We start from the raw sequence: 22,099 nt of genomic DNA, 5'->3' as shown, positions 1-22,099 counted from the left end.
CAGCCCAGAGACCAGAAGTGCTCACGGGGGTCCCTCTTCCCCCAAGGGGGTGGTTGGGAGGGGAAGCAGGGCAGGCGGGGCTACGGGAGCGAACGCCTGGACCGCCAGACAGCAACGTGTGGGGGTGCCACACAGGACTACCCCATACCCAGGCACAGATGTCCTGGCTGGGCTCCCGCTGTACCTTCCTCCTCGCTGCCAGGGCCTCGATGGAGCCCCACAGACCCCACCCCTGCTCCCTGCTTCTTTGGCCAAGGACCACACAGGGAAGGCAGAGGAGGCCTTGTCCAGTGGTATTTATTGAATCCATCATTAGAGGCAAGAAAAAACTTGCCATTCGTCACAAACGGGGCGAGTTGAGGTCTGCAGTTGGGGGGTGTGGGCTGGGAAGGGCTGCAAGTCCCACAGAGGACAGGCAGCCAACCTAGCCCTTCACACATGCACCAGACACCTGCTGGCATGGTGTCCAGCGGGACCCTGTCCATCCTCCACAGGCAGTGCCCCCAAACCAGGGCTGCAGAGTGAGACTCGGGCTCAAGGGAAGCAGGAGACCCCGGCGCCCTAGGCTCAGGCCAACCCCAGGAAGGGAGGGTGGGATATGGCAGGGCAGAGCCCAACAGGGCAGCGAGAGGTGGGGGGTGCAGAGCGAGGGCGGGCTTCTGGGCACTGCCCGGCTCCCAGGGCTCAGCCTTGGCCATCCTGGCAGGGCTGGGGTCAGAAATAGAGGGCTGGCTCACTTCGGAAGTCTGAGAGGTCGTTCTGACTGGCAGGGGTGAGCTGAGAGAGAGGGACAGAGAGGGAGCCAATGGGACTCATCCAGGCATTAGAGACACCCCCCCCACCCCGGGCCTTGGGTGTTGGCCCTCCCAGCCGCACCCCTGCTCACCATGACCTCCCTGGGTGTGGGCTCCACCTCACTCGGAGCCTGCTCCAGTGTCTGTTCCTGCCATTTACTGAAGGCCACAGAGTGTTTTGGAGTGTAGCCGGACAGGCCTGTGGGCCAAGAGGCACGTGTGTGGACGTGTGGCCCAGCTACCCACTGGGCCGCCCATTCCCACACGTGGGCACTCACCTGAGCTGCCGTCCGGCAGGTGAGGGCTCTCGGGCCCCACGCTGTTCACAAAAGTGGCTCGGGGCAGGAACAGCGAGAAGGGCTTCTCCACCACCCCATCTGAGCTGGACTCCTCCTCCTCCTCCTCCTCTTCCTCCTCCCCGTCCTCCTCCTGGGCCTCAGCCTCCTCCTCCTGTACTAGCGAGCTCTCAGGAGGGTACTCAAATGTGGTCTGCAGGCGCTTGTCATTGAAGGAGATCTTCATCTAAGGACAGGAGGTACATCAGCAGGGCTCTGCTGCCTGGCTACCAGGGGTTACTCCAGCCAGGCTGAGCCGGGCACAGTGACCCTGGAGGCACGGTAGAGGTTGGCGGCCCCAGGCAGGTAGCAGAACATGCCATCAACCCTTCAGAACTGAAAGGTGGGGGGGCTGCCCCTCATCGGAGACCACTCCTTTACCGGCACCCTGCAGGCCCGGGCCACAGGGACCCCAGGAAGGTTGTTCTGGCTGCCCATGCAACCCAGGGCCAGCGTGTCCAAACACCTGCCTCCCAGACCCCACCCATCCCCTTCTCCCCCCAGGCCCAGGGTCACATCACCTCGGGTAACCAACCCTGCCCAGGGACCAGACCTTAGCCAGCACCAGGAGCCCAAAGTCTCAGTGTCTCTAGAAACTTCTATGGCAGCTCCTAGGGTTGAAGGGCTGCCTTCGCAGGGGAGCACCAGCCACCTAGAGGCTCTATGGCAGGAGCAGGGGCTAAGTGAGACGGCACCCGGGGGGCCCACCTACTCGGGTGCCCTACCTCCTCAGCCACCAGCAGTGTGTTGTTGGCTGGGGTCTCTCTCCAGGACCGAGTTCACATCCTGGCTTGCTAGGCACCCGAATGACGCTTCCTGCACAGCTCAGCATGGACCAGTGCTGCTGGGCAGGACGGGGCACACACCTAAGGCCAGGCCCCCGGGGCGTCCGTGAGGTGGCAAAGCAGGGTGGCTGGCATATGCCAAACCCCAGGGGGGCGACACCAAATGCCATCACCCCATTTTACAGACAAGTCAGAATTAGACCAAAACTGCACCCAAGTGGGGGTCGCGCTGACCCTTTCCTCCCGCCTGGGCTGTCCACTTGGCCCTTGTCTACCCCGCCCACTCTGCAGGCTGCAGAATTTCATGCCTGAGCAAATCCCCTTTTCTCCCAACGGCCTCAGAGTGCAGACGAGGCTGCTGGTGTGGAGAGGAAGCGAGGCGCAAGCAGGATGGCAGATGGACCCTCGCACTCCCTGACCCAGGACTCCACTCCCCACTAAAGCCACAGGCCCACCAGACTTGCTCAGCAGGGTTCGGCCAGGCCCAGCAGGTTGGTAACGAATACGAGAGGCACCAGCCTGCAGCAGATGGGAGCGGCCCTGCAGGAGCCCGAAACATTAAACTCCTGAGCACAAGACTCCAGCAGCCAGCTCAAGTTCCCCTCCTCCCCTGGAAGGAGCCGGAGGCAGGAGCTGGGCCCCCAGGCAGAGAACCATGGGGCCCAGCGACAGCAGGACATGCAGGGGCCTCACAGGAAAGCTGGACTCGCAGCCTGGGCAGCGGAGGGGGCCCCGGCACTGGCCTCAGGGGGCAATGCCAGGCTGAGCGAGTGTCCCCAAACAAGGGCACATGCTCCAGCCGCTCCCTCCCACAGCCACACGCGCACCCCCAGCTCGCGTGCTTCCCATCTCAGCGTGGTTCACACACGGACCTGCTGGGCGAATCTCAGGCCCAGGCCCAGTCAGCTTTGCCCCAGCCAGCAGCACAAACGAACAGTCGGGGACAAGAGCAGATGAGTGCAGATCACCCAAGTCAGGCAAAACCAAGAGATACTTGCTCCCGTCGCTTGAAGGCACACTGTTCCTCAATCTGCCTGGTCCCCACAGCAGGCCCCACCCAACCCTCCAGCTGCCACCCCCGCCCCAAGCCTAGCAAGACAGAGGCCTAACCCAGGGGCCTGCCCCTGACCCAAGGCCCCACAGTGACCAGGGCGTCCAGTCACCCCTGGGTACACAGCATTGTCCCCAACGACCCTGAGCCCTCCAGGCCCATCCCCCACCACCGAAGACACAGGAAGGGCTGGCTGCCAGGGCCCGGCCGGATTAGCGTGCCCTCATTAGTCCACATGACCAGCTCCTAGCAGGGAGACCGAGGGGGCTGGGCTCGCACAGGCACTGAGCCTGGCACAGCCTGGCCGGGCAGGGGCGGGGCGGCGCTCACAGGCCACTGTCTGCGCCCAGCTGGGGCCCAGGGCTTGGGTCACATCCGCCTCCCTTCAGTCTCCATGGCCTGGTGGGGCTCACAGGCCTCCTTGTGGGTGCAGGTCTCTGAATCACAAGACACCCTGTGACAAATGCTGCTGGGGAGGGCCAGCCTCCAGACCCCAGGCAGATGGGCCGGGCGTGGCCAGGGGCTGGCACTTGCACGCACCTGGCTCTTGGGGACTTCGCCCTCTGTGCCAAGTGCAGTCGGCAGGTGGGTCCTGGGTCGGCCCACCTTCCAGCTCTCACAGGCCCTTTGTCCCCCTCACCCTGCCCTACCTGTGCACACCCAGCTCGGGTTACCGAAGGGCGTCCACCCTGGACTCTGGTCGGGGAGCCGGGTTCAACCAGTCCCCCTGCTGGGGGTGAGCACCCGCCCTGTCCTCACTCCCTGGCACACGCCTGCCTCCTCCCATCCCCCACTCAGTCTGCGTTCTCGGGGACAACGGGACCACCCCACACGGTCTCTGCCAAAGCTCCCACACTGCTTCCGGATGCCCCAGCCCAAGGCAGACCCTCTGGCGGTGGGGAAGCCGAGTGAAGCAGGGTCCAGGCCTGCCCAGTGGCACCTGGGCTGTAGGAAGAACATGAAGGGTGGGTGCCTACAGGAAGAGCTGGGGGGGGGGGGGGACAGGTAGGAAGCGGGGGAAGGAGGGCGGAGGGGACACAGCCATGACACATCGGTGGTGGCGGGCACAGTGTTCCACACCGGCAGGGAAGCAGGTGACTGGGGCAGCCGCACCACAGGTCTGGGGACTGGAGCGAGGCTGAGGGCCAAGCCCCGGCCAGCAAGACTGGGGTGTCTGGGTGGCAGTTACTCCCTAAGTGAGGGCGGATGGCCTAGGGTGTCCTAGATTGAGCCCTGGGGACACTGACACACTCAGGCTGGGCAGAGAACCAGAGGGTAAGGAGGGGAGGAGGGCAAAGGCGAGGGGAAGGAGCCGCCAGAAAAGCAGGAACCTGGCCAGGTGGCACCTCACAAAGGGGAGAGGCCCTCAGCACCAGCCCACCAACCCCGAGGGAGGCAGGTGTGGAGAGCAGCTGGACAGTCCCACTCAGCAGCACAGCCTGGGGGCTGGGGCAGAGGTGAGAGGGGGCATGGTCACGATGCCCCCCAGCAGCCAGTCCCTGCTTGGCCATTAAGGGAGGGACAGATAGGGCATCAGCAATTCTGCCAGAGACAATCAAGTAGAGACGCCCCCCGATCCCCGGCAGGCCTCCCAGGCACAGTGGCACGCTGGGTGCGCCCACCACCAAGACAGGGCTATAGCCCTCCAAGGCCCAGCAAGGTCACAACACCCTACACGCACCTGCCAGCTCAAGGGCAGGCTGTCCTGACAGTCCCCCTGCAGAGCCATACCTCACCTGCCCCCTGGAAGACCCCAGTACCTCCCAGCACTACCCGGGTCAGCCAGAGGGCCCCAAGGTCCCACTAACCTCCAGTCCACTAAGTCCCTAGTCAGGATGGAGGCAAACTGGACAAGGGCCCAAACCACAAGCTGGCTGGAGTGGTACAGGTGAGGGCGAGGTCCCGCAGCCCAGGGCCCGGAGGGACGGCCGGAGGACCACCAGGGAACGGACGAGACACAGGGGACAGCCCGAGCCAGCGGACTGCCCCGAAGGACCGGGCAGCCCCACACCTCTGTCCCACTCAACAGGAGCTCTGGCTCTTCCTGCCGGGCAGCTGGTGCGGGGGTGGGGCAGTGCCCACAAGGAGGAGTCACCTCCAGTAGTCACGCTGCTCTGGCAGGGCCCTGGTGAGGCCACTCGGCTTGCCAGGCATCATCCATCTGGACCCCCAACTCCCTCAGGCTGGCATGGAGACCAGGCCAGGGCCTGCTTCCTCCCAGCACTTCCTCCCGCCCTTCTCACCCCAACCCTACCACACAGGACCCCCGCAGCTCTTTCCCCAGCTGGGGCCAGATGGGCTCTAGAGGCTCTAGAAGCAGAAACCAGCACTCAGTTCCTGCCCCACAAGCTCCACGACCTCCTGCCACCCTCAGGTTCCCCATCTACAAAGTGGGGAACTGTTATCACCTCCACTTCTTGGGGCCAGAATGGAAAGGTACTGCCTCCTAGAGTGTAGGGTCAAAGGTCAGGAAGCAGGAACGAGGGGGAGGGGTGGTTTAGAGCCTGGAGGTGGGGTTGATGACAGTGTCTAAGGGTAGGAGGGAGGGTGGGAGAGCTGTGGCACTAAAGAGAGGGTGAGTCAAGGTCAGGCAGGCAGGCAGGACGGGCCCTCCGGAAGTACGAAGGGAGTTGGGTGTGGATGCCTGTCTCAGCAGATGGAGACGGCAGGAGCACCGATGCCCTCACCCAAGGAGCAGGGCGCGATCACGGAGGAAGACAAGTCCAACTCATGTCAGAGGGAGGAGGTGGCTTATGCGATTGGACGACCAGCAGGCATCGGTGGGGAGGGGGGGTGCTTCCGTGGACATAAGGCACATCACCACCCCCATCGCCCAAGGCAAGTGAGGCCAATGGCGGAAGTAGCTTCAAGGGTGAGCCTGGAGATACCACCGGCCGACACAGAAGCTTGCCAGGCACCATCTCGGTTCCAGGGGAAGACACGTCTGCCCCACGCCTGCTGAGGGGGGTCATGTGGGGCTGGCCTTGGAATTTGCCCCAGGGCCAGACACAGGTGCTGGAATGACCAGGAAGAATCTGAGGAACTTTTTTTTTTTTTTTTCTTTTGTGCCCAGAGGGTTCCGGGTCGCTGAGCAGCTGGGGACTGAGGCTCCAGCAGAGTTCCTGGTCTTGCACCTGGGTCTCTCTGTCTGAGGCCTGTCCTCCCCCATGAGAGGGAGAGTCGACACTGCTCCTAGCAACACACCCGGCCCTGGCACACACACTAGGAGTTCAATAAACACTTGCATGAAGCCTGGTCCTGCTGAGCACCAGGGCAGCCTGCCTTCTGCGGAGCTGAGAGCCGCCCCCCTCCGCCCCCCCCCTCCGGCCCCCAGCCACTGAATAGCTCCCAGCGCTGTGCCCCTAGGCTGACAGTGGGGTAGGGATCTGACCACACCCAAATCACAGGTCTCCTGCCCCTTCCCACTTCTGTCCTGGCACCTTTGGCCCACGTAGGCCAGGACTCCAGAAGACCACGGCAGGCTACACCCTCAAAGCCAGGCCGGAGTGGGACCAGCTGAACAAAAAAGCAGACACGGTGCTGGCTGGACCGACCCTCCTCGCCAGCCTTGCGAAGTACACCATCAGCAAGCTGTCTTCTCTGGGTCATTAGGGCTCTACTGGAACCCAGACCAGGGATCTCCCCCAGCCCAGCCCCTCCAGGAGCATGCATGGCCACCCAGCCCCAGCTCTCCTCTGGTCCACACAGAAGCCATCCCCCAGCCAGGCCAGTTGTCCTGGGAAGTGGGCACCTGCTACACCCACAGCTCTCTCTCCCCCGCGCCCAGCCAGCACCCCTTCCCCTGTGCCCCCCGCTGACCTTCTTTCTGGAGGAGCCGGCCTTGGTGAGACAGGATTTCTCCAGGGCCAGGTAGCCACCGATCACCTCAATCTCATGCACGGTGGGATAGCGCTTCTTCAGTGAGGTCCCCAGGGCAGCAGGGGTCTCTGACAAGCTGCCTGCCTCCTCCTCCTCCTCCTCGGCCTCCTGTGGCCCGGGCTCCCCGTTGGCCTGCAGGGACCCCGGCTTCCTCTTGGGCACCACGGTGAAGGTGTTCCCACCTCGGTGATGGAGCCCTGACGGGTGCCCAGGCCCGGTGGGGTGCGGGTGATACCAAGGAGGTCCCCCGGCTCCCGAGCAGGGCAGTTTGGCTTGTTGAGGGACCTCATCCTCCGAGTCCACCTCATCAATGAAGGTGACAGGCAACCCTGGCCTCCCAGGCTCCCCACCATCCTTGGCCAAGCTGGAAACCCCGAGGCCCTGGGCAGGCTTAGCTTCTGCAGCGGCTAAGGGACACAGGGGTGGTGAGGGCAGCCTCTGCCGCCTAACAGCCTGGTTCACAAGGGTGGTAGCTGGCCTGGGGCACTCCCCCTCGTCGACCCCCAAGGGGCTCCTCCCTCCAGCAGGCACGCTATCCCTTGCAGGCACCAGCTGGGTTTCGAGCTCCAGGCGTTGGGAGGCCCAGCCAACCTCTCCCTCTGGCAGTCCCCCCACCTGCCTCCCTTCAGGAGGAGGGGCCCCAGAGGCCTTGCGCTTAGGGATGAACATGAAGGAGTTTCGGGAGTTCACACGGAGGCTGGCCAGGGCCCGGGCCTGGAGGTCCCCAGCGGGGATTCGATCCATGTCTGGCTTGGAGGCTGGCCGTATCTCGAAGGAGTCATTGGCGCTGGTGGCCGCGGAGACCCACTGGCGCTGGCTGGGAGTGGCACTGGCAGAGTTGGTCATGGGCAAGGCCAGGGACGCGGCTGGAGTGGCACTGGGGGTCCCGGGGCTGGGGGGCGGGTGGACAGGGGGCTCCCCCGACTCCACCTTTGGCTTCCACTCGCCCGGCCCAGGCGCAGAGCCCGCGAGGCCGTTGGCAGCACCCGCCCGGGACTCGGGGGCCGCAGGCCCGTTGGGGAGCGGGCGAGGGCCAGCGCTGTGGTGCAGGCCCCGAGGGTGGACGGTGAAGGAATTGCTGCCGGTCTTCTGCAGGAAATCGCTGCGCCGCGTCCCGGGTCCTGTAGCGCGGCCCTCGGGCTCGAAGCGGGCGGCGCGCTCGCCCACGCGCGGGGCGGCGGGGCCGGGAGCCGGCTGTGGGTGCGGCGGCGGGGGGCGGCCGCGTTCCGGACTCCCGCGGCGGAGCGGCGCGGCCGGAGCGTCGAACTTCTGGAGCAGACGGCTGACACGGCCGGGTGGCGGCGGCGCCTCATACACGAGCACCTCGGCTGCGCGGATGCGGGCGGCCGAGCCAGGGCTAGGGTCCGGGCCAGGGTCCGGGCCAGGGCCCGCAGGCTGGAAGCCGGGAGCCGACTCGATGATGAGGATGTTGTCGGCGCGGATGGTGCGCACGCCAGGCACGCGGCGGTACAGCTCCAGCAGCTGCTGCACCGGCCGCGCCCCCGCCGGCCCCTCGCCCCCGCCGCGCCGCGCCCCGCGCCGCCGCTCCGATTCGAGCCGCATGAACGGGTTCTCGCGCAGCGGGCCCAGGCTCTCGGCCAGCACGAGCCGCTCCGCCGCCGGCCCCGAGGGCTCCGCCGCGCCCGCCTCGGCCCCGGCCCCCGCGCCCCCGCCTAGGGCAGCCAGCTTGGCCCGCTTACGCTCCAAGATCTCCCGTTTCCAGGCGGGCATTGCGGCGCGGGGCCCCGGGCCCGGCCGCCCCAGGCCGGCCATGCTGCGGAGCGGGCGCCGGAGCCAGCGCGCGCCGGGAACTGCGGCCGCCGCCCGGCGCCGGCCTTCTCGCCGCGGCCACGCCCCCCGCCCGCCGTCTACGGCGGGGGGCCGGCTCGGACCCGCCCCGCGCCCGGCGGCCCCACCTACGACAGGGGAGAACGGCCGGCCGCGCTGATTGGAGACCGCTCGCCCTGACCTCTCTTTCCCGGGGACTTAGTTGGATAGCGCCGGTCTCCGGAGCCAGTCCCCATTGGGGAAAGGGCCTCTTGGGCACGCCCCCGACCCCTCACGCCGCTCATTGGCGGCCCCACTTCCGCCTCTGCGCCATTGGTCTGCAGCGACCGGGGGGGCGGAGCCCGGAGGGGGCGGGTCCTGGCGGGCAGTCCCAGCCGGACCCCTGGGCCCAGAGCGGTGGGTGACCTTGGCTGGGCTCGGCCCTTCCTCATCGTGCCAGCACCCAGTCCACCTGTTCCTCGCGCTCAGAGTGCAGTGGGAGAAGGGCCTGTCCAGGACTGGAAAGCTGTTCTCGCTCCCGTGAGTGGTACACGGGCTGTGCACCAGCCTCCTGACTCCATTCAGGGACTGCCCACCTGTGGTCCTCGGTCTTCCGCGGACTTAGTGGGGATGCCAATGCCGGAGATCCACCCAGTGCTGAGGAATTGGTTTCTCGGGAACCCCTAGCTCTTGCCAGCCCCCACAACTCACCCTATTACTCAGACAATTGGGAGAAGTGCTACTCTGCACTTTGCCATCCAGGGCCCGCCAAGCAGGGACAGGAGTGCAAAGCTGTGAGGAAGCACAAAGCTCCCCGCACACAGCTCTCTAACGCAGAAGGAGCCACAAAAGCCACACTGTGCATTTCACCCTGTTGCCTCCCCACACTACTCCTCTTAACATCTGCTGAACTTCCCCCATCCCAAGGCTGGAAGGGGTGCCAGTGACCCCAAGAGCACAGCTTCTTTGCCCACATGCCATGAAGAAGCTCACTCCCAGTTGAGGGCTGCACAGCACCCACCACACTCTTTCAGGCCCAGTGGAGCCAAGGGGAGAAGGGGAAACGGGGGCACGGACACAGAGATGCTGCTAGCCTTCCCCTCCTCTCTCCCAGTAATGGCACTACTGCCTGCTACATCACTCACCTTTCAGGGACAGGGCTCCAAGGACACCTGGGGCTCTGCATAGACCGGGGGCAGGTTTCAACCTGGGTGCCCTTCTCAGCTTCTGGGTCCCGTGGTGGTCTGCACTGACTGACTTACACCTCTCCATTCTGTTGAGCCGAGAAAATAAACTGGATTTCAGCTTTCAGAAGTCAAGTGTTTCCTTCCTCGGCTCTCATCAAATCACCTTTCCAAAGGAAACGAAGCCTTCTCATGCACATCACCTCTACAGCAACAGGATCACTCAGTCCTGAACTACAGAACACAACAGGATACAACAACACATGGGATCTAAAAATAACATTAAAGGGAAAAAAACACTCCCTGGCACTTGGCTGGCTCGGTCAGAGAAGCGTGCAACCTCTTGATCTCGGGGTCGTGAGTTCGAGTCTCACATTGGTTGTAGAGATTATGTAAATAAACTTAAATAAATAAAAGTCCATTTCTAACGTTCAGCTTGTATCTGACTTTGACGCAAATTATGCCAATACTGGGTAGGAAACATTTTTATAGCTGTGGGACACACCAGAACAGTCTCCAACTCAAGCATCTCAATGGTTCAGGCCATGCAGCATCCATTCTAGGCAAAGGGTCACAAAGCTGCTTCACCACAATAAGACTGCAAATTTGTTCTAGAAAGGGCCGGACAGTAAATATTTTAGCCTAGTGGTTCTCACTAGGGGCAGTTTTGTCCCCCAGGAGACTTGTTAATGTATGAAGACACTTTTGGTTGTCACAAGTGAGGCGTGCTACTGGCATCTAGTGAGTAGAGGCCAGGGATGCTGGCCAGGGATGTTGTATTCTACAATGCTCAGAACAGCCCCTCCCCCCGCCCGCCCCCCCCCTCCCCCAAAGAATGACTTGACCCAAAAGGCCAAGAGTGCCAAGTTTGAGAGACCCTGGACACTGCAGGCCACATTCACTTTCTGTCACGTGTTCATGTTTATAATCCTTTGAAAATGGAAAAGTTACTCTTAGCTGAAAAGTAGTACAAAAACAGACCTCAGGCCATAGTTGGCTGACCCCTGCTCCACAGCAAGGCCTACAAAGACTGCACACCGGCAGGAAGACAAGGTTCTGATGTCACACAAACCATTCAGCAGGTCCTCAACACAGGCCTACCCCATTATATCTTCACCCTGGCTCCCCAGGCAGGAAGCAAGGATTCCCCAAGGGAACACCCCCCCACACACACACACACACACATTGGCTAAAGAAACTCTAGTGCATTCCTGTCTCCCTACAGTCAGCTCTGTAACCAGCTACATCGCACAGCAGGGACCTTCTCAGCATTCATATTGTTTCACCCTCAAGAGGTCAGGCAACCATTGCGCATCTCAGCAAAACATTCTCTTATTTTATTTTTTATCTCAGCAAACGTTCTCATTTGGCACCTTAAACTAAAGACCTCAGGCCAACAAATGTGGGCCAAGACCATTTGCAAGTCTCGATGCCTATGAGCATCAAAGCTGTTCCTCTCTCTGGTCCCTTGAGGGAGGCCTAAATCTGTCTCAGGTGTGCTAACAGTGCTGGCCACAAGGTGGTGGTGGAAAAGTTGTGGACGATGCAATCCGCTGGGATAGGAAGCCAAGCAGCGCTTCATAAGCAAAGTTCTCTCAGGCGACAGATCTCCAAATAGGGTCCCAGTCGTGCTTACTCAATATACTCCTGTCTGCCTGAGCTGGAATGAAGAAGAGGCCATCCTCCCCAGTGGCTCAGGGGAGGAGACACAAGCTGGTTTACACTTTGAGCTCAAGCATCTAAGTCTTGTCCAGATGGAGGGGGCAGTGAGCTCTTAGGTTAGTGCTTCTGGGCAGAGGAAATCCATAAGACCAGCTCTGCAGCCCTTGCACAGGGAGTACTTTCCCAGGATCCATAAACATACGCAGAGCCCATCAGGACATTTTACTGTCAGAGAAATGGCCTGGGGTCCCTCTCAGGATCTCAATTCAGGGTTAGCTTTTCAAAGCATGAAATAACAGGAAATACATGTTAAGGATCAAGGCTGCTCTTTTTAGCCCTGCTGAGGGAACAATTTCAGACATGGACTGGTAGAGAGAAAATTGGGCACTCGCCAGGGCAGGAGCTGGCTTTCCTTTCAGACCCAGACTTCTCCTTTGGTACGGTGGAAGTAGGAACTCAGCTTGGGGTCCAGCATGCTAGCCGTCCAGAGTTCGCTCCCGCCTGAGGCTAGTTGACCCGACAGGCGCGGATCATGAGCAGCTGCAGGAGAATGAAGACCGGAGACGTGATCAAGCCGAACCAGAGCTCCCGAGTCTGCTCCACTAGCTTCTGGCACAACAACATCTCGAAGACAAACTTGAGGCTAAGAACCGTGAGGACCCAGAAGAGGCGGAGCACTGCCAACCTCTTCTCTCCGTCCTGGAAGAGGCGCACGGACACGATGGTGGTGAAGTAGGTGCTGAGCCCATCAGCGGCGAAAAAGGGCACGAACACGTTCCACCAGGAGAGGCCGGGGGCCAGGCCGTCCACACGCAGCGCCAGCAGCACGGAGAACACCAACAGGGCCAGCAGGTGCACGAAGATCTCGAAGGTGGCGAAGCCCAGCCACTGCACCAGCTCCCGGAGCGAGAAGAGCATCGCGCCGGTTGAGCGCGGGCCGGGGCCCGGCCGAGCGTCCCACCGGCAGGGCTGCGCCTCCTCTCCCCGTGGGCCTCGCCGGCGCCCGCCGCCGGCGCCGCTGCGGCGAGCACGAGGCAGCGAACGGCTCCGCCTGCCCCGGCCCTCGGTCCTGGCGTGTCGCCAATATCTTGGCCGCGGCCCGGGACCCAGCACCGGCCGCTAACGGATACCCGCCCCCCTCGGTCGCCATGCCCTGCCGGGCGCGGTCTAAGGGCGTCACTTCCGGCCACCACCGGAAGTCGGAAGTCCAAGCTGGTCCGGGCCACCTAGGCTTGCGGGATCTCTTAGCTGGTCCGGTGCTTGGGTGCCGGGGTTTCCCGGCGCGCCCGGATGCCGAGCCCGGGGCTTCTGGTGCTCTTCGGCAGCCAGACAGGCACGGCCCAGGATGTGTCGGAGAGGCTGGGTCGCGAGGCTCGGCGCCGGCGGCTTGACTGCCGGGTGCAGGCCCTGGACTCCTACTCGGTGGTGAGGGAGCCCTAGGGCTTGGGCGGTGAGACCGAGCAGGCCGGGGGCGCCAGCCCCCAGAGCCCTCGACCGCAGGGCACCGTGTGTTGTGTGAGAGCGGACCGTTCCATTATGGCGGGTTTGGGGGGCAGGAAAACTTGGGGACGGTGGCAGGGCTTAGCACATGGAGAAACGAGCAAGGTGGGAGGATGGAGCCTGAAAGGGCAAAGGCAGGCCGGCCGCTCACGGGTGCTTCGTGACTCCGTTTGCCATACCCCCCGAGTGAAGGAGAGGGGCCAGGCTGCGGAGAGCATACCTACTTGCTACAGCCCGAGGTCTTAACACATGTGTCTTTTTGTTGAGGTGAATCTGATTAGTGAGCCCCTGGTGATATTTGTTTGTGCAACCACAGGCCAAGGAGACCCCCCTGACAACATGAAGGTAAGGCTGACCTGAAGGCTTTCTTTGCTCAGAAGCTCAGATCACTGCCCTGGACCCTCACTGTTTTCATTGCCTGGGGAGTCCAAGAAGCACAATGAACAGTTGCCCTCCTGTATCTGTTGCACGTTAGCTGTGGATTTGGGAGGGAACTGGGGGCTCTGGCTGTCCTCCCTAATAAACTGTTCACAGGCCACTAAATAGCCTTGTTCTCCATTTTAACCTTTAATATTTTCTCCAGGGCTATATATGAATCTGGTCTGGGTCTTGGGAGTGTTTCAAAATTGTTGGACCTTCCTCTGGGAACATTCTTCAATTCTTTGACCATCTTTTGCACACACGTTCTATTCCAAACATGACCTAGTGCTGGGAATCCAGCCAGGAACCTATTTCTTTCCTCAGGGAGCTCACAATATAGCAAAAGCAACAAGTTTAACAGGCAGTTACAATACGAGGAGATACATGCTGCCAGAGAAAGTGCCAGACGTCATGAGGACATTAATAAACGCTATCTAGCCCAACCTGGAGGCTCAGGGAGAGCTTCCTGGAAGAAAGGAGTGTAGGCTAAGTCCTAAGGATAAGTGGGGGCCAGCCAGGCACCAGGAAACTGGGAGCAGCCTGTGCAGAGGAGAAAGACCAGCTCAGGGAAGAGCAGAAAGCAGCTGGGGATGACAGAGCCAAGGAATGCATCAAGGGGGGGAGGGGAGACGAGAGGCAGGAAGCCAGACCTGATCCCAAGAAGCCGGGCCGCCCCAGCAAGGTGGATGGGCTTGAGGTGAAGGGCCATGCAATCCACTGGGTGACAGTCATATTTGTGTTCGAGCGAAACTGCTACGTGTCGACAGGGAGGGCAGGCTGTAGGAGAGCAAGAGCAACTCAAGAGGACGCACAGTGAAGGCAGGAGGGGGGCAGACAGCAGACAGAAACAAGACAGCTTCCAGAGACGTCAAGGTAGAATTGAGACGACGTGGAATCACACAGGCCTAAAAGCTGGGAACAAAGATGAAGTCGAGGCAGGGATTCGGGCTCAGGGACCAGAGTGGATGGTAGTTCCACGCACAGAGATGGAGACCAGGAGGGCCAAGGGCTGGAAGTCGTCCAGGGGGAGATACAAGGTAGGTGTGGAGCTCTAGCAAGGACCCTGGGCGAGGCATGAGAAAGCCCCTCCCTTTCCCCTGGGACAGGTGGCCCTGAACACGGAGGGCATGGGAGGTGGAGAAAAGCCTGTGAGGGGCAGGAAAGTGGCTCCAACAGCAAAAAGAGGGAGTGCCCCAAATCCAAGGTCAAGGCAGGAAGGTGATTGTTCTGAGAGAAAGGTCTCCAGCGCTCAACGCTGCACAGAAGTGAAGTAAGATAAAACCTGAGCAGAACTGGTAGGGTTTATCAGCAAAGGGACTGCTGGTGACTTTGGGGAAAGCGGTATCAGCGACTTACTGGGAGAGAAGCGAGGTCACAGGGGAGCAGCAGGTAAGTGGAGAGAATCTTAAGGACGTCTGTACATTAAACAATCACGAGAAAGATTCTGGCTGTGAGTGGGGCTAAGGGGTTGGAAAGAACGTGTTAAGGTGAGAGAAACCTGTTAAGGGGTGGTGGTGGGGGAGAAAGAGGCTCATGATCGAAGAGCAGGGTCAGAGCAGGGGACGATGGGAGACATGGGGCCAAGACCCCAGCACAGTCAGGAGAGGTCTGAGACAAGAAGAGGGACAGGAGAGAAGGCAAGTGTGAGGGGATCAAAGGCAGGAGGTGAATTGTGGATGCCCGTGACACAGGACATGGGAGGGGAGGGGAGGGGAAACAAAGACCTCTACGAGGTCAGCTGGGCTGGGGTGCAGACTGGACATCAGAAGCCAACAGCATGAAGGTGGTGATGGTCACCCTGGATGAGGGTGCACCACGAAGACTGCAGGCATGGACACCTCCACGGAGGTGGTCAGGAGGGGCCCTCCCCGGCCACAGTGCGACCTGCAGGCTCCTTGGAGAGGCTGCAGACTGAGGTCCCAGGAACACGGAGGAGGGGGCGCAGCACCTGCTGAAGACCAGGCTTAGTGACCAGCTGTGTACTAAACAGGAAGACTGGCTGCCTTGCCTCAGTCCTCAGAACACTGTGGTCAGGCACGTGCTCCCGGCTAGTGGACCAGAGGAGCCCTCTGTGGGGAAACTAACCACAGTGCAAGTCCCGCAGGATCCCGGCCACGAAGCACACGTTGGGTGACAGGCCCAAACTCACAGTTTTCTGTCAGCATCTTAAGTACAAATAGACCACGAAGAACCACCATACCCTCAGGTACCCTGGAGGAGTAGAGGCGGAGCAGGCCGTCCAGAACTCGGCACCCACAGGACAGGAAGGGACACACAAAACAGGGCAATGGCTGGAAGCGCTGGGAATGCTCTTTAAGACGATAGCAGGAAAACTTGAAAAGATCAGAGAGCAGAGTTGAGAAATTCTCCTGGAAAGTGTAACCAAAAATGAACGAGGAACCAAGAAAGGAAATAGCAAAATTCTAAGGTCGTGTTAGTAACTCGGAATGAGAAACAGTGGGGAGAAACTGACCAAAGAGAGCAACTAAGAAAACATCCCAGAACTGGAAAAGGGTCCACCGGGTACTTGGGAAGGGCCCATCTTGAGTGGAATGGCTCCCGCCAAGGCGCATCATGGTGGGTTACGGCTCTCGGGGATCGAGAGTGCCCAGGTAGCCGTTGGGGGACAGAGGGGGACACATGATGCTGGTTTCTCAGCAGCGGTGGCCCAGCTGAACCAGCTTGGAGCAAGGACTCGGGCTCTTTGGAAAAACCATTTCCACCAGAAGTTCGCCCTGCCAACCTGCCAGTCACTGTGAAGGGAGGGCCCAAGCATTTGCAGGTGCGGAGTTGTGAGAAGTGTACCTTCACTGGGAAGGATATTTTTGGCAAGCTTCGGGAAACAGGCCTTTGAGGAGGAGCATGCAGGAGAGGTCTCCAGAGGCAGAGAGTGTAGTCCCCAGTACTGGCTGACGCAGCTCAGTCCTTGGGGTGTGGTCCAGGGTGGTCCAGGACCAGTGAGCAGAGCTGTGCCCCAACAGGGCCCCTCCATGCCAGTTATGAAGTACAAGGGACGTGGAATGCAGCTAAAGCCTGGACCACATGTGAAAGTTGGTGTCCAGGGCTCAGGTCACCACGGGCTGAAGGTGATGGGGAGGTGTATTTGAGAAGTGCTTCTGGAGGCCTGTGGGGAGGCTGGGGCAGAGTGTGGGCCAGACAGACTCCAATGAGGGTCCCCGGAGGGGAGAAGAGGCACCTGGGCTGTGACCTTGGGGCTCTGGCTGTAAAGGCCCCTGGGTTGGCCAGATGCATGGAGGTGAGGGTGTCCTGGGGAAGGACACAGGTCTGGGTCCTTGGCCGTGAGGGTGGCAGTGAGCACAAAGCAGCCTGGTGGGGGCCCAGGGCTAGAAGAAGGCGCCAAAAGAGAAACTTGGTTGATGTGATGAGACGAGGACCACGGAGGGGGTCCTGTGGTGCCCCGAGGTTCAGAGCTGAGAACAGAGGGGTCTTTGGGACATGGGGCTCAGTGTGAAGGGAGGAAGTGGTCCCAGGGGCAGCCTGAGCAGGAGCAGGTGCCACTCTTGCCCTGGGGAGGCAGTGGGGCAGGTGCCAGTAGCCCTCACAGGGCCCCCTGCCCAGGAAGGGGTGGGGCTCCACACTCTGGTGGTGGCTCTGGGGCAGCTCTATGGTTTACGAGTTTCTGCCTTTTTCCAAATCTTTTGCCATTGTGATAGAATAAAAAATGGTCTGGTTTCAGTAACAAAGATCTGAAGGAACAGGGAGGGTCTAGGTTGTGGCTCCTCCCTACTCCACCCTAGGGCCCTGGTGGCCCAAAGCAGGGCCTCTAACTTGGCTTCTTCTGGCTGTAGAACTTCTGGAGGTTCATATTCCGGAAGAATCTGCCACCGACTTCCCTCTGTCAGATGGACTTTGCTGTTCTGGGCCTCGGGGATTCCTCTTACGCCAAGTGAGTAGGGGCAGGAAGGCTGCTGGCCTGCAGGGACTGCCCTTGGGGTTGAGCGCAAAGTCCTGGTGGAGGGACAGGTGACTCAGTCCCCAGGGCTCCTTCTAGACTTTGGGCCATGGCCAGGCTGTGGGGACCATCGGGGAGCATCTGGGCTTGAAGGGTGAGCAGAGCACAGACAGGAGGCTGGCAGGACAGGAAAGTGGGCACCAAAACTCCGGGGTGGGCCCAAGGTGTCTCGTAGGACAGGAAGTGAAGTCTGGAACTGGACATCAGGGGCCTCAGGCAGCACCATAGGCTGACACGTGACTTAGGGCAGCAAAGGCCTACCTGGCTCTTCCCACTTTTCCATGAGATATTTGGGCTCACAAAGACAGCACAGTGGGATGAGGCAAGGGGCCCGGAAGACCCCCCCAGCCCCAGGAGCCACCTCCAAGGCCACTGCTTCCCTGGGTGTGGTGGCATGACCGCCTCGGCCTTGTTCTTGCCAGTTTTCAGGACCTATCTGTATCCTAAGCCAAGAATGATGTTGCTTTGCGTGATTTCTTAAAGAAGCACCGAGGAGTTTGTGTGTGAGGGTTCGCATGTCATTAGGTCACTGAAACAGTCCAGCACAGGGCGGGCGGGGTGGGGGTGGGAGGTCGTTGGTCGTACCAACGCTTCCAAAGCCAGACACCACAAGGGCAGGACTGTGCTCGCTGAGCTGAACAGGGCAGCGCGACACTCCTGTGCCCGGGGTTTTGTTCTGTGCACAACATAGATGTTGGTTCACGGCAGCACAAACACAGGCATCTTGCCAACAGCGCTCTCTGGGAGGGGTGTCGTTCGAGGCCCGGGGTCTTCTGCTTCTTCGGGGCTGCTTGCCCTCTGCCCTCCGCCCAGGGCCTGCCCAAGCAAGCCTGGCTCTCTCTCCGTAGGTTCAATTTCGTGGCCAAGAAGCTGCACCGACGGCTGCTGCAGCTTGGGGGCAGCGCCCTCCTGCCCGCGTGCCTGGGAGATGACCAGCATGAGCTGGGGTGAGTGGGGTGGGGGCAGCTCTCCTGCAGGCCCGGCCAGGGGCAGGGGCCCCTCAGAACAGCACGCACATGCTCTCTCTCCAGGCCCGACGCTGCTATTGACCCCTGGCTGCACGATCTGTGGGAGAAGGTGCTGGGGCTCTACCCGGTGCCCCCTGACCTTGGCGTGATCCCCCCCGGAGTCCCGTGAGTGTGGGCCTCGGTGGGGCTCCCGCAGGTGCAGTTAGAGCGGCCTGGCCGCGGGGCCACTTGTGAGGCCCTGCTGACGGCCTGACGGGTGTGTGTCCTCCCTACAGTTTGCCCTCCAAGTTCACCCTCCGCTTCCTTCCGGAGGCCCCCAAGATGTGCTCTGAGGAGCAGCATATGGCCGGTGCAGATCCCCCAGGTCCCCCTTCAGAGCAGCAGCCCTTCCTGGCACCCATGGTCACCAACCAGAGGGTCACCAGCCCCTCTCACTTCCAGGACGTACGGCTGATCGAGTTTGACATCACGGGCTCTGGGCTCAGGTGAGGGGCCTGAGACACCAGGTGGGTGGTGGCCGAGGGATGAGGGGGGGTGCCGGCCGGGCTGCAGGGAAGCACATCCATCCGAGGACCGCCGCCCCCAGCCCTCCCCTGAGCCCCCAGTGCCCTGCCCGCACCCTCCCTCACTTTTCCCGTTGGCTTTCCCATGCAGCTTTGCAGCTGGCGACGTGGTGCTGATCCGGCCCCAGAACCAGGCCAGCCACGTCCAGCAGTTCTGCCGGGTGCTGGGCCTGGACCCCGACCAGTACTTCACGCTGCTGCCCCGGGAGCCAGGTGAGCCCGGGGACCCCGGCTGCGGCCACCCTTTCTCTCCGCCCTCCTGGGGTCTGCGGCCTGCCCAGCCGTGTCCCGACCCCTCACAGGCTCCCCGCTTCCTGCTGCAGGTGTCCCCTGCCCCACGCAGCTGCCCCAGCCCTGCTCCGTGAGGCACCTCGTGTCCCACTACCTGGACGTCGCCAGCGTGCCCCGCCGTTCCTTCTTCGAGCTCCTGGCCTGTCTCTCTCCCCACGAGCTGGAGCGGGAGAAGCTGCTGCAATTCAGTGCCCCCCAAGGTCAGGAGGAGCTGTATTCGTACTGCAACCGGCCTCGCAGGACCGTCCTGGAGGTGCGGGCAGGCGCGGGCAGGCGCGGGCGGACGGGCGGGCCCAGGGCTCTGAGCCACAGCCACGTGTGGCGGTGCTGGCCGGAGCCTAGCCGGGGCTGTCTCTGCCCAGGTGTTGTGTGACTTCCCACACACGGCTGGAGCTGTTCCCGCAGACTACCTGCTCGACCTCATCCCCCCGATCCGCCCGCGGGCCTTCTCCATTGCCTCCTCTCTGCTGGTGAGGGCCTGTCGGGCAGAGCCCAGGACCGGCTTCAGGGATGCCGGGATCGCGAGGGGCGGGGGGCCGACCCTCAACATCTGCCCCACGTCTGGGACCGCCCGGGGGCGGGGGGGGGGGAGGAAGTGGGTGGAGTCTGAGGCCGGTTGGCTGGCAGGCGGCCCCGTGGAGCACAGCACCCGCCATCCCATCCCCAGGCTCACCCCTCGAGGCTGCAGATTCTCGTCGCTGTGGTGCGTTACCAGACGCGCCTCAAAGAGCCCCGCCGGGGCCTCTGCTCCTCCTGGCTGGCGTCTCTGGATCCTGGGCGAGGTGACCCCTGCTTTCTGGAGGGGGGCGGGTAGAGCACCGGGCCGGGGCCCCCGTTCTCCTCTGTGCACCACAGCCGGTCCTGGACCGGGGCCCTGGTCCTCGGAGCCTCCTCACGCCTCCTCCCTCCTGCCGTAGGACCTGTCCAGGTGCCTCTGTGGGTGCGGCCCGGGAGCCTGACCTTCCCGGAGACACCGGACACACCTGTGATCATGGTGGGTCCCGGCACCGGTGTGGCCCCTTTCCGAGCAGCTGTGCAGGAGCGGGTGGCCCGGGGTCAGACTGGTGAGCACGCAGGGCCTCTGGCAGGGTGGCAGCTGGGGCTGCCCGGGCCGCGCCTCACGGGCCTGGGTCCAGGCTTGAGGCCACCTGCGATCCCCCAGGAAACTTCCTGTTCTTCGGCTGCCGCTGGCGCGACCGAGACTTCTATTGGGAATCTGAGTGGTTGGAGCTGGAGAGGAAGGGCTGCCTGACCCTCTTCACAGCCTTCTCCCGGGAACAGGTGGGTGTGCTGGGCAGGGCGGTGCCGGCAGGGAGGGGGCCAGGCCCAGGATGCACCATCCCCATGCCCCGCCCCCGCCCCCGCCCCCTCCGCTCCCCCTCCCCTCCCCCTCCCCGTAGGAGCGGAAAGTGTACGTGCAGCACAGGCTCCGGGAGCTCGGGCCGTTGGTGTGGGAGCTGCTGGACCGCCGAGGCGCCTACTTCTACCTGGCGGGGTGAGCCTGGGCCCCCGGGGGGTAGGGGTGGGAGCCGGCCCTCCGGAGGTCCCAGCCCTACTGAGCCCTCCTGGCCCGTCCCTCCAGCAATGCCAAGGGCATGCCGGCAGATGTGTCAGAAGCCCTGACGTCCGTCTTCCAGGAGGAGGGTGGGCTCTCCGGCCCTGATGCAGCCAACTACCTTGCCAGGCTCCAGCGGATGATGCGTTTCCAGAGTGAGACGTGGGCCTAAGAAGCCATCCTGCCAGCCTTGGCCACTCTAAACGCTGTCCTCTGGGGGGCTACTGTCACCTTCCACCCTGTCCCCTGCACAGCCTCACTTCAGTCAACCTGGGGTCCTAGACCCAGCCCTGACATCGCTGCTCACTCACCACCCCACCCCTGCCCCCATCCAGGGTTGCAGGCTACTGCCAGCCTTTCCCCACTGGCCCCAGCTTGGGTCCTGGTCAGGATGGTCCCTGGGCTGCCCCACCCTGCATAAGGACGGGGCCCCAGGAAGGAACGGGCAGCCTGATGGGCATCAGGGGCTCCCCAGACACCAGCTTCCAGACAGCATGCGAGCCCGGAGAGCCTTCTGAGGTTGTCCCAGGGGACAGCAGTTTCCCAGTCCCCCTCTGCCACATCTCTGTGCCCACCCACAAAGTACACGGTGCTGTCACAGGGCCTCGCAGGGCCAGGGCTAGGGCTGGAAGGCAGGACCAGGGGAGACCCCCAGCTAGCACACTCTTTCCTCACCCTGTTCCTGGAACACCTCCGTAATAAACTGTGGGCTCTTGTTGGCTGTTTCTGACCTGCTCTTCCGCGTGCCTGTCTGGGTGCCTCAGGGCGTGTGTGGGCCCACAGTGTCTGGACGGGGACAGCAGTCGTGGCGAGCACAAATGCACCACAGCTCAGCCGTCTTTGCTGCAGTAGTTTCTCCGGGTCTGAGTCTCTGCGATGTGTTCTACTTGCCCACGCTGTATGGGCTCTGCCCGGACTCCGACAAGCAGGGGCCAGCCTAAGCGGGCCCTGGAAGGAAGGGTGAGGGGAGGCCCTGGCCAAGTGGGGATTGACCATTCCTTGCCAGTCCCAGGAGTAGCGGTCCCAGGAGTAGCAGTCCCTCGGGTGGGAACGGGGCGGGGGGTGGGGCAGCCATTGTCCCCGCCCCTGGGAAGGGCCTTCGGTGCTCCGAGGGGAATTCTTGTAGGAGGAGTCAAGCCCTCCCGCCTACCCACAAGGCTGCTGCCTGGAGTCCGCCTGTCTGTCCGCCAGTTGCCGACACGAGTGGGCTGAGGCGGCCACGTCCGGGCTGGGGCAGATCCCGTGAAGACGGCATTCGTGGGCCCAGGAGCTGCCCGGAGCCAGCACAAGCGCTGGGGCCCAGGTGAAGTTGACTTTCCGGGGTGGGGCGAGGCTGCGGCAGTTTCGAGGTCTGTGCCAGGCCCTGCCCTCA

At 62.2% G+C, this 22,099-nt stretch overlaps 3 protein-coding genes across 8 annotated transcripts; 1 reads left to right on the top strand and 2 right to left on the bottom strand.

Annotated features, from left to right (window-relative positions):
• Positions 1-279: 279 nt before the first annotated feature.
• TPRN (taperin) lies at positions 280-8,698 on the bottom strand. Its single transcript, XM_023243100.2, has 4 exons — positions 6,785-8,698; positions 1,073-1,316; positions 887-993; positions 280-777 (listed from the first exon to the last, which is right to left on the bottom strand). The coding sequence occupies exons 1-4, from the start codon at positions 8,615-8,617 to the stop codon at positions 715-717; spliced, it is 2,247 nt and encodes a 748-aa protein (XP_023098868.2). The 5' UTR covers positions 8,618-8,698; the 3' UTR covers positions 280-714.
• A 2,413-nt stretch (positions 8,699-11,111) lies between these two features.
• Positions 11,112-12,595, bottom strand: TMEM203 (transmembrane protein 203). Its single transcript, XM_003996118.4, has one exon. The coding sequence runs from the start codon at positions 12,373-12,375 to the stop codon at positions 11,965-11,967; it is 411 nt and encodes a 136-aa protein (XP_003996167.2). The 5' UTR covers positions 12,376-12,595; the 3' UTR covers positions 11,112-11,964.
• Positions 12,596-12,636: 41 nt separating this feature from the next.
• On the top strand, positions 12,637-21,457 carry NDOR1 (NADPH dependent diflavin oxidoreductase 1). 6 transcript variants are annotated; one of them, XR_006588515.1, is made up of 14 exons: positions 12,637-12,882; positions 13,225-13,302; positions 17,187-17,284; positions 18,199-18,297; positions 18,382-18,483; positions 18,594-18,803; positions 18,973-19,094; positions 19,205-19,425; positions 19,535-19,642; positions 19,840-19,954; positions 20,090-20,166; positions 20,335-20,453; positions 20,573-20,667; positions 20,755-20,802. XR_006588515.1 is itself a non-coding variant. In XM_003996105.6 (14 exons), exons 1-14 carry the CDS (start codon positions 12,748-12,750, stop codon positions 20,897-20,899), a joined length of 1,794 nt encoding a protein of 597 aa, XP_003996154.2. In that variant the 5' UTR covers positions 12,640-12,747; the 3' UTR covers positions 20,900-21,457. The 6 variants fall into 6 exon arrangements, 5 of the variants coding, with proteins under 5 accessions (XP_003996154.2, XP_019672408.2, XP_019672407.2 ...); XM_003996105.6 differs by having other exon boundaries at positions 12,640-12,882; positions 20,090-20,236; positions 20,755-21,457; XM_019816849.2 differs by adding an exon at positions 16,039-16,159 and having other exon boundaries at positions 12,739-13,302; positions 20,090-20,236; positions 20,755-21,457.
• The last annotated feature ends 642 nt before the right edge of the window (positions 21,458-22,099 follow it).

The sequence above is a fragment of the Felis catus genome, chromosome D4 (genome assembly GCF_018350175.1).
Source record: "Felis catus isolate Fca126 chromosome D4, F.catus_Fca126_mat1.0, whole genome shotgun sequence".
NCBI classification, from domain to species: Eukaryota; Metazoa; Chordata; class Mammalia; order Carnivora; family Felidae; genus Felis; species Felis catus.
Note: the sequence above shows the minus strand (reverse complement) of the source record. Positions and strands in the feature narration are given on the sequence as shown.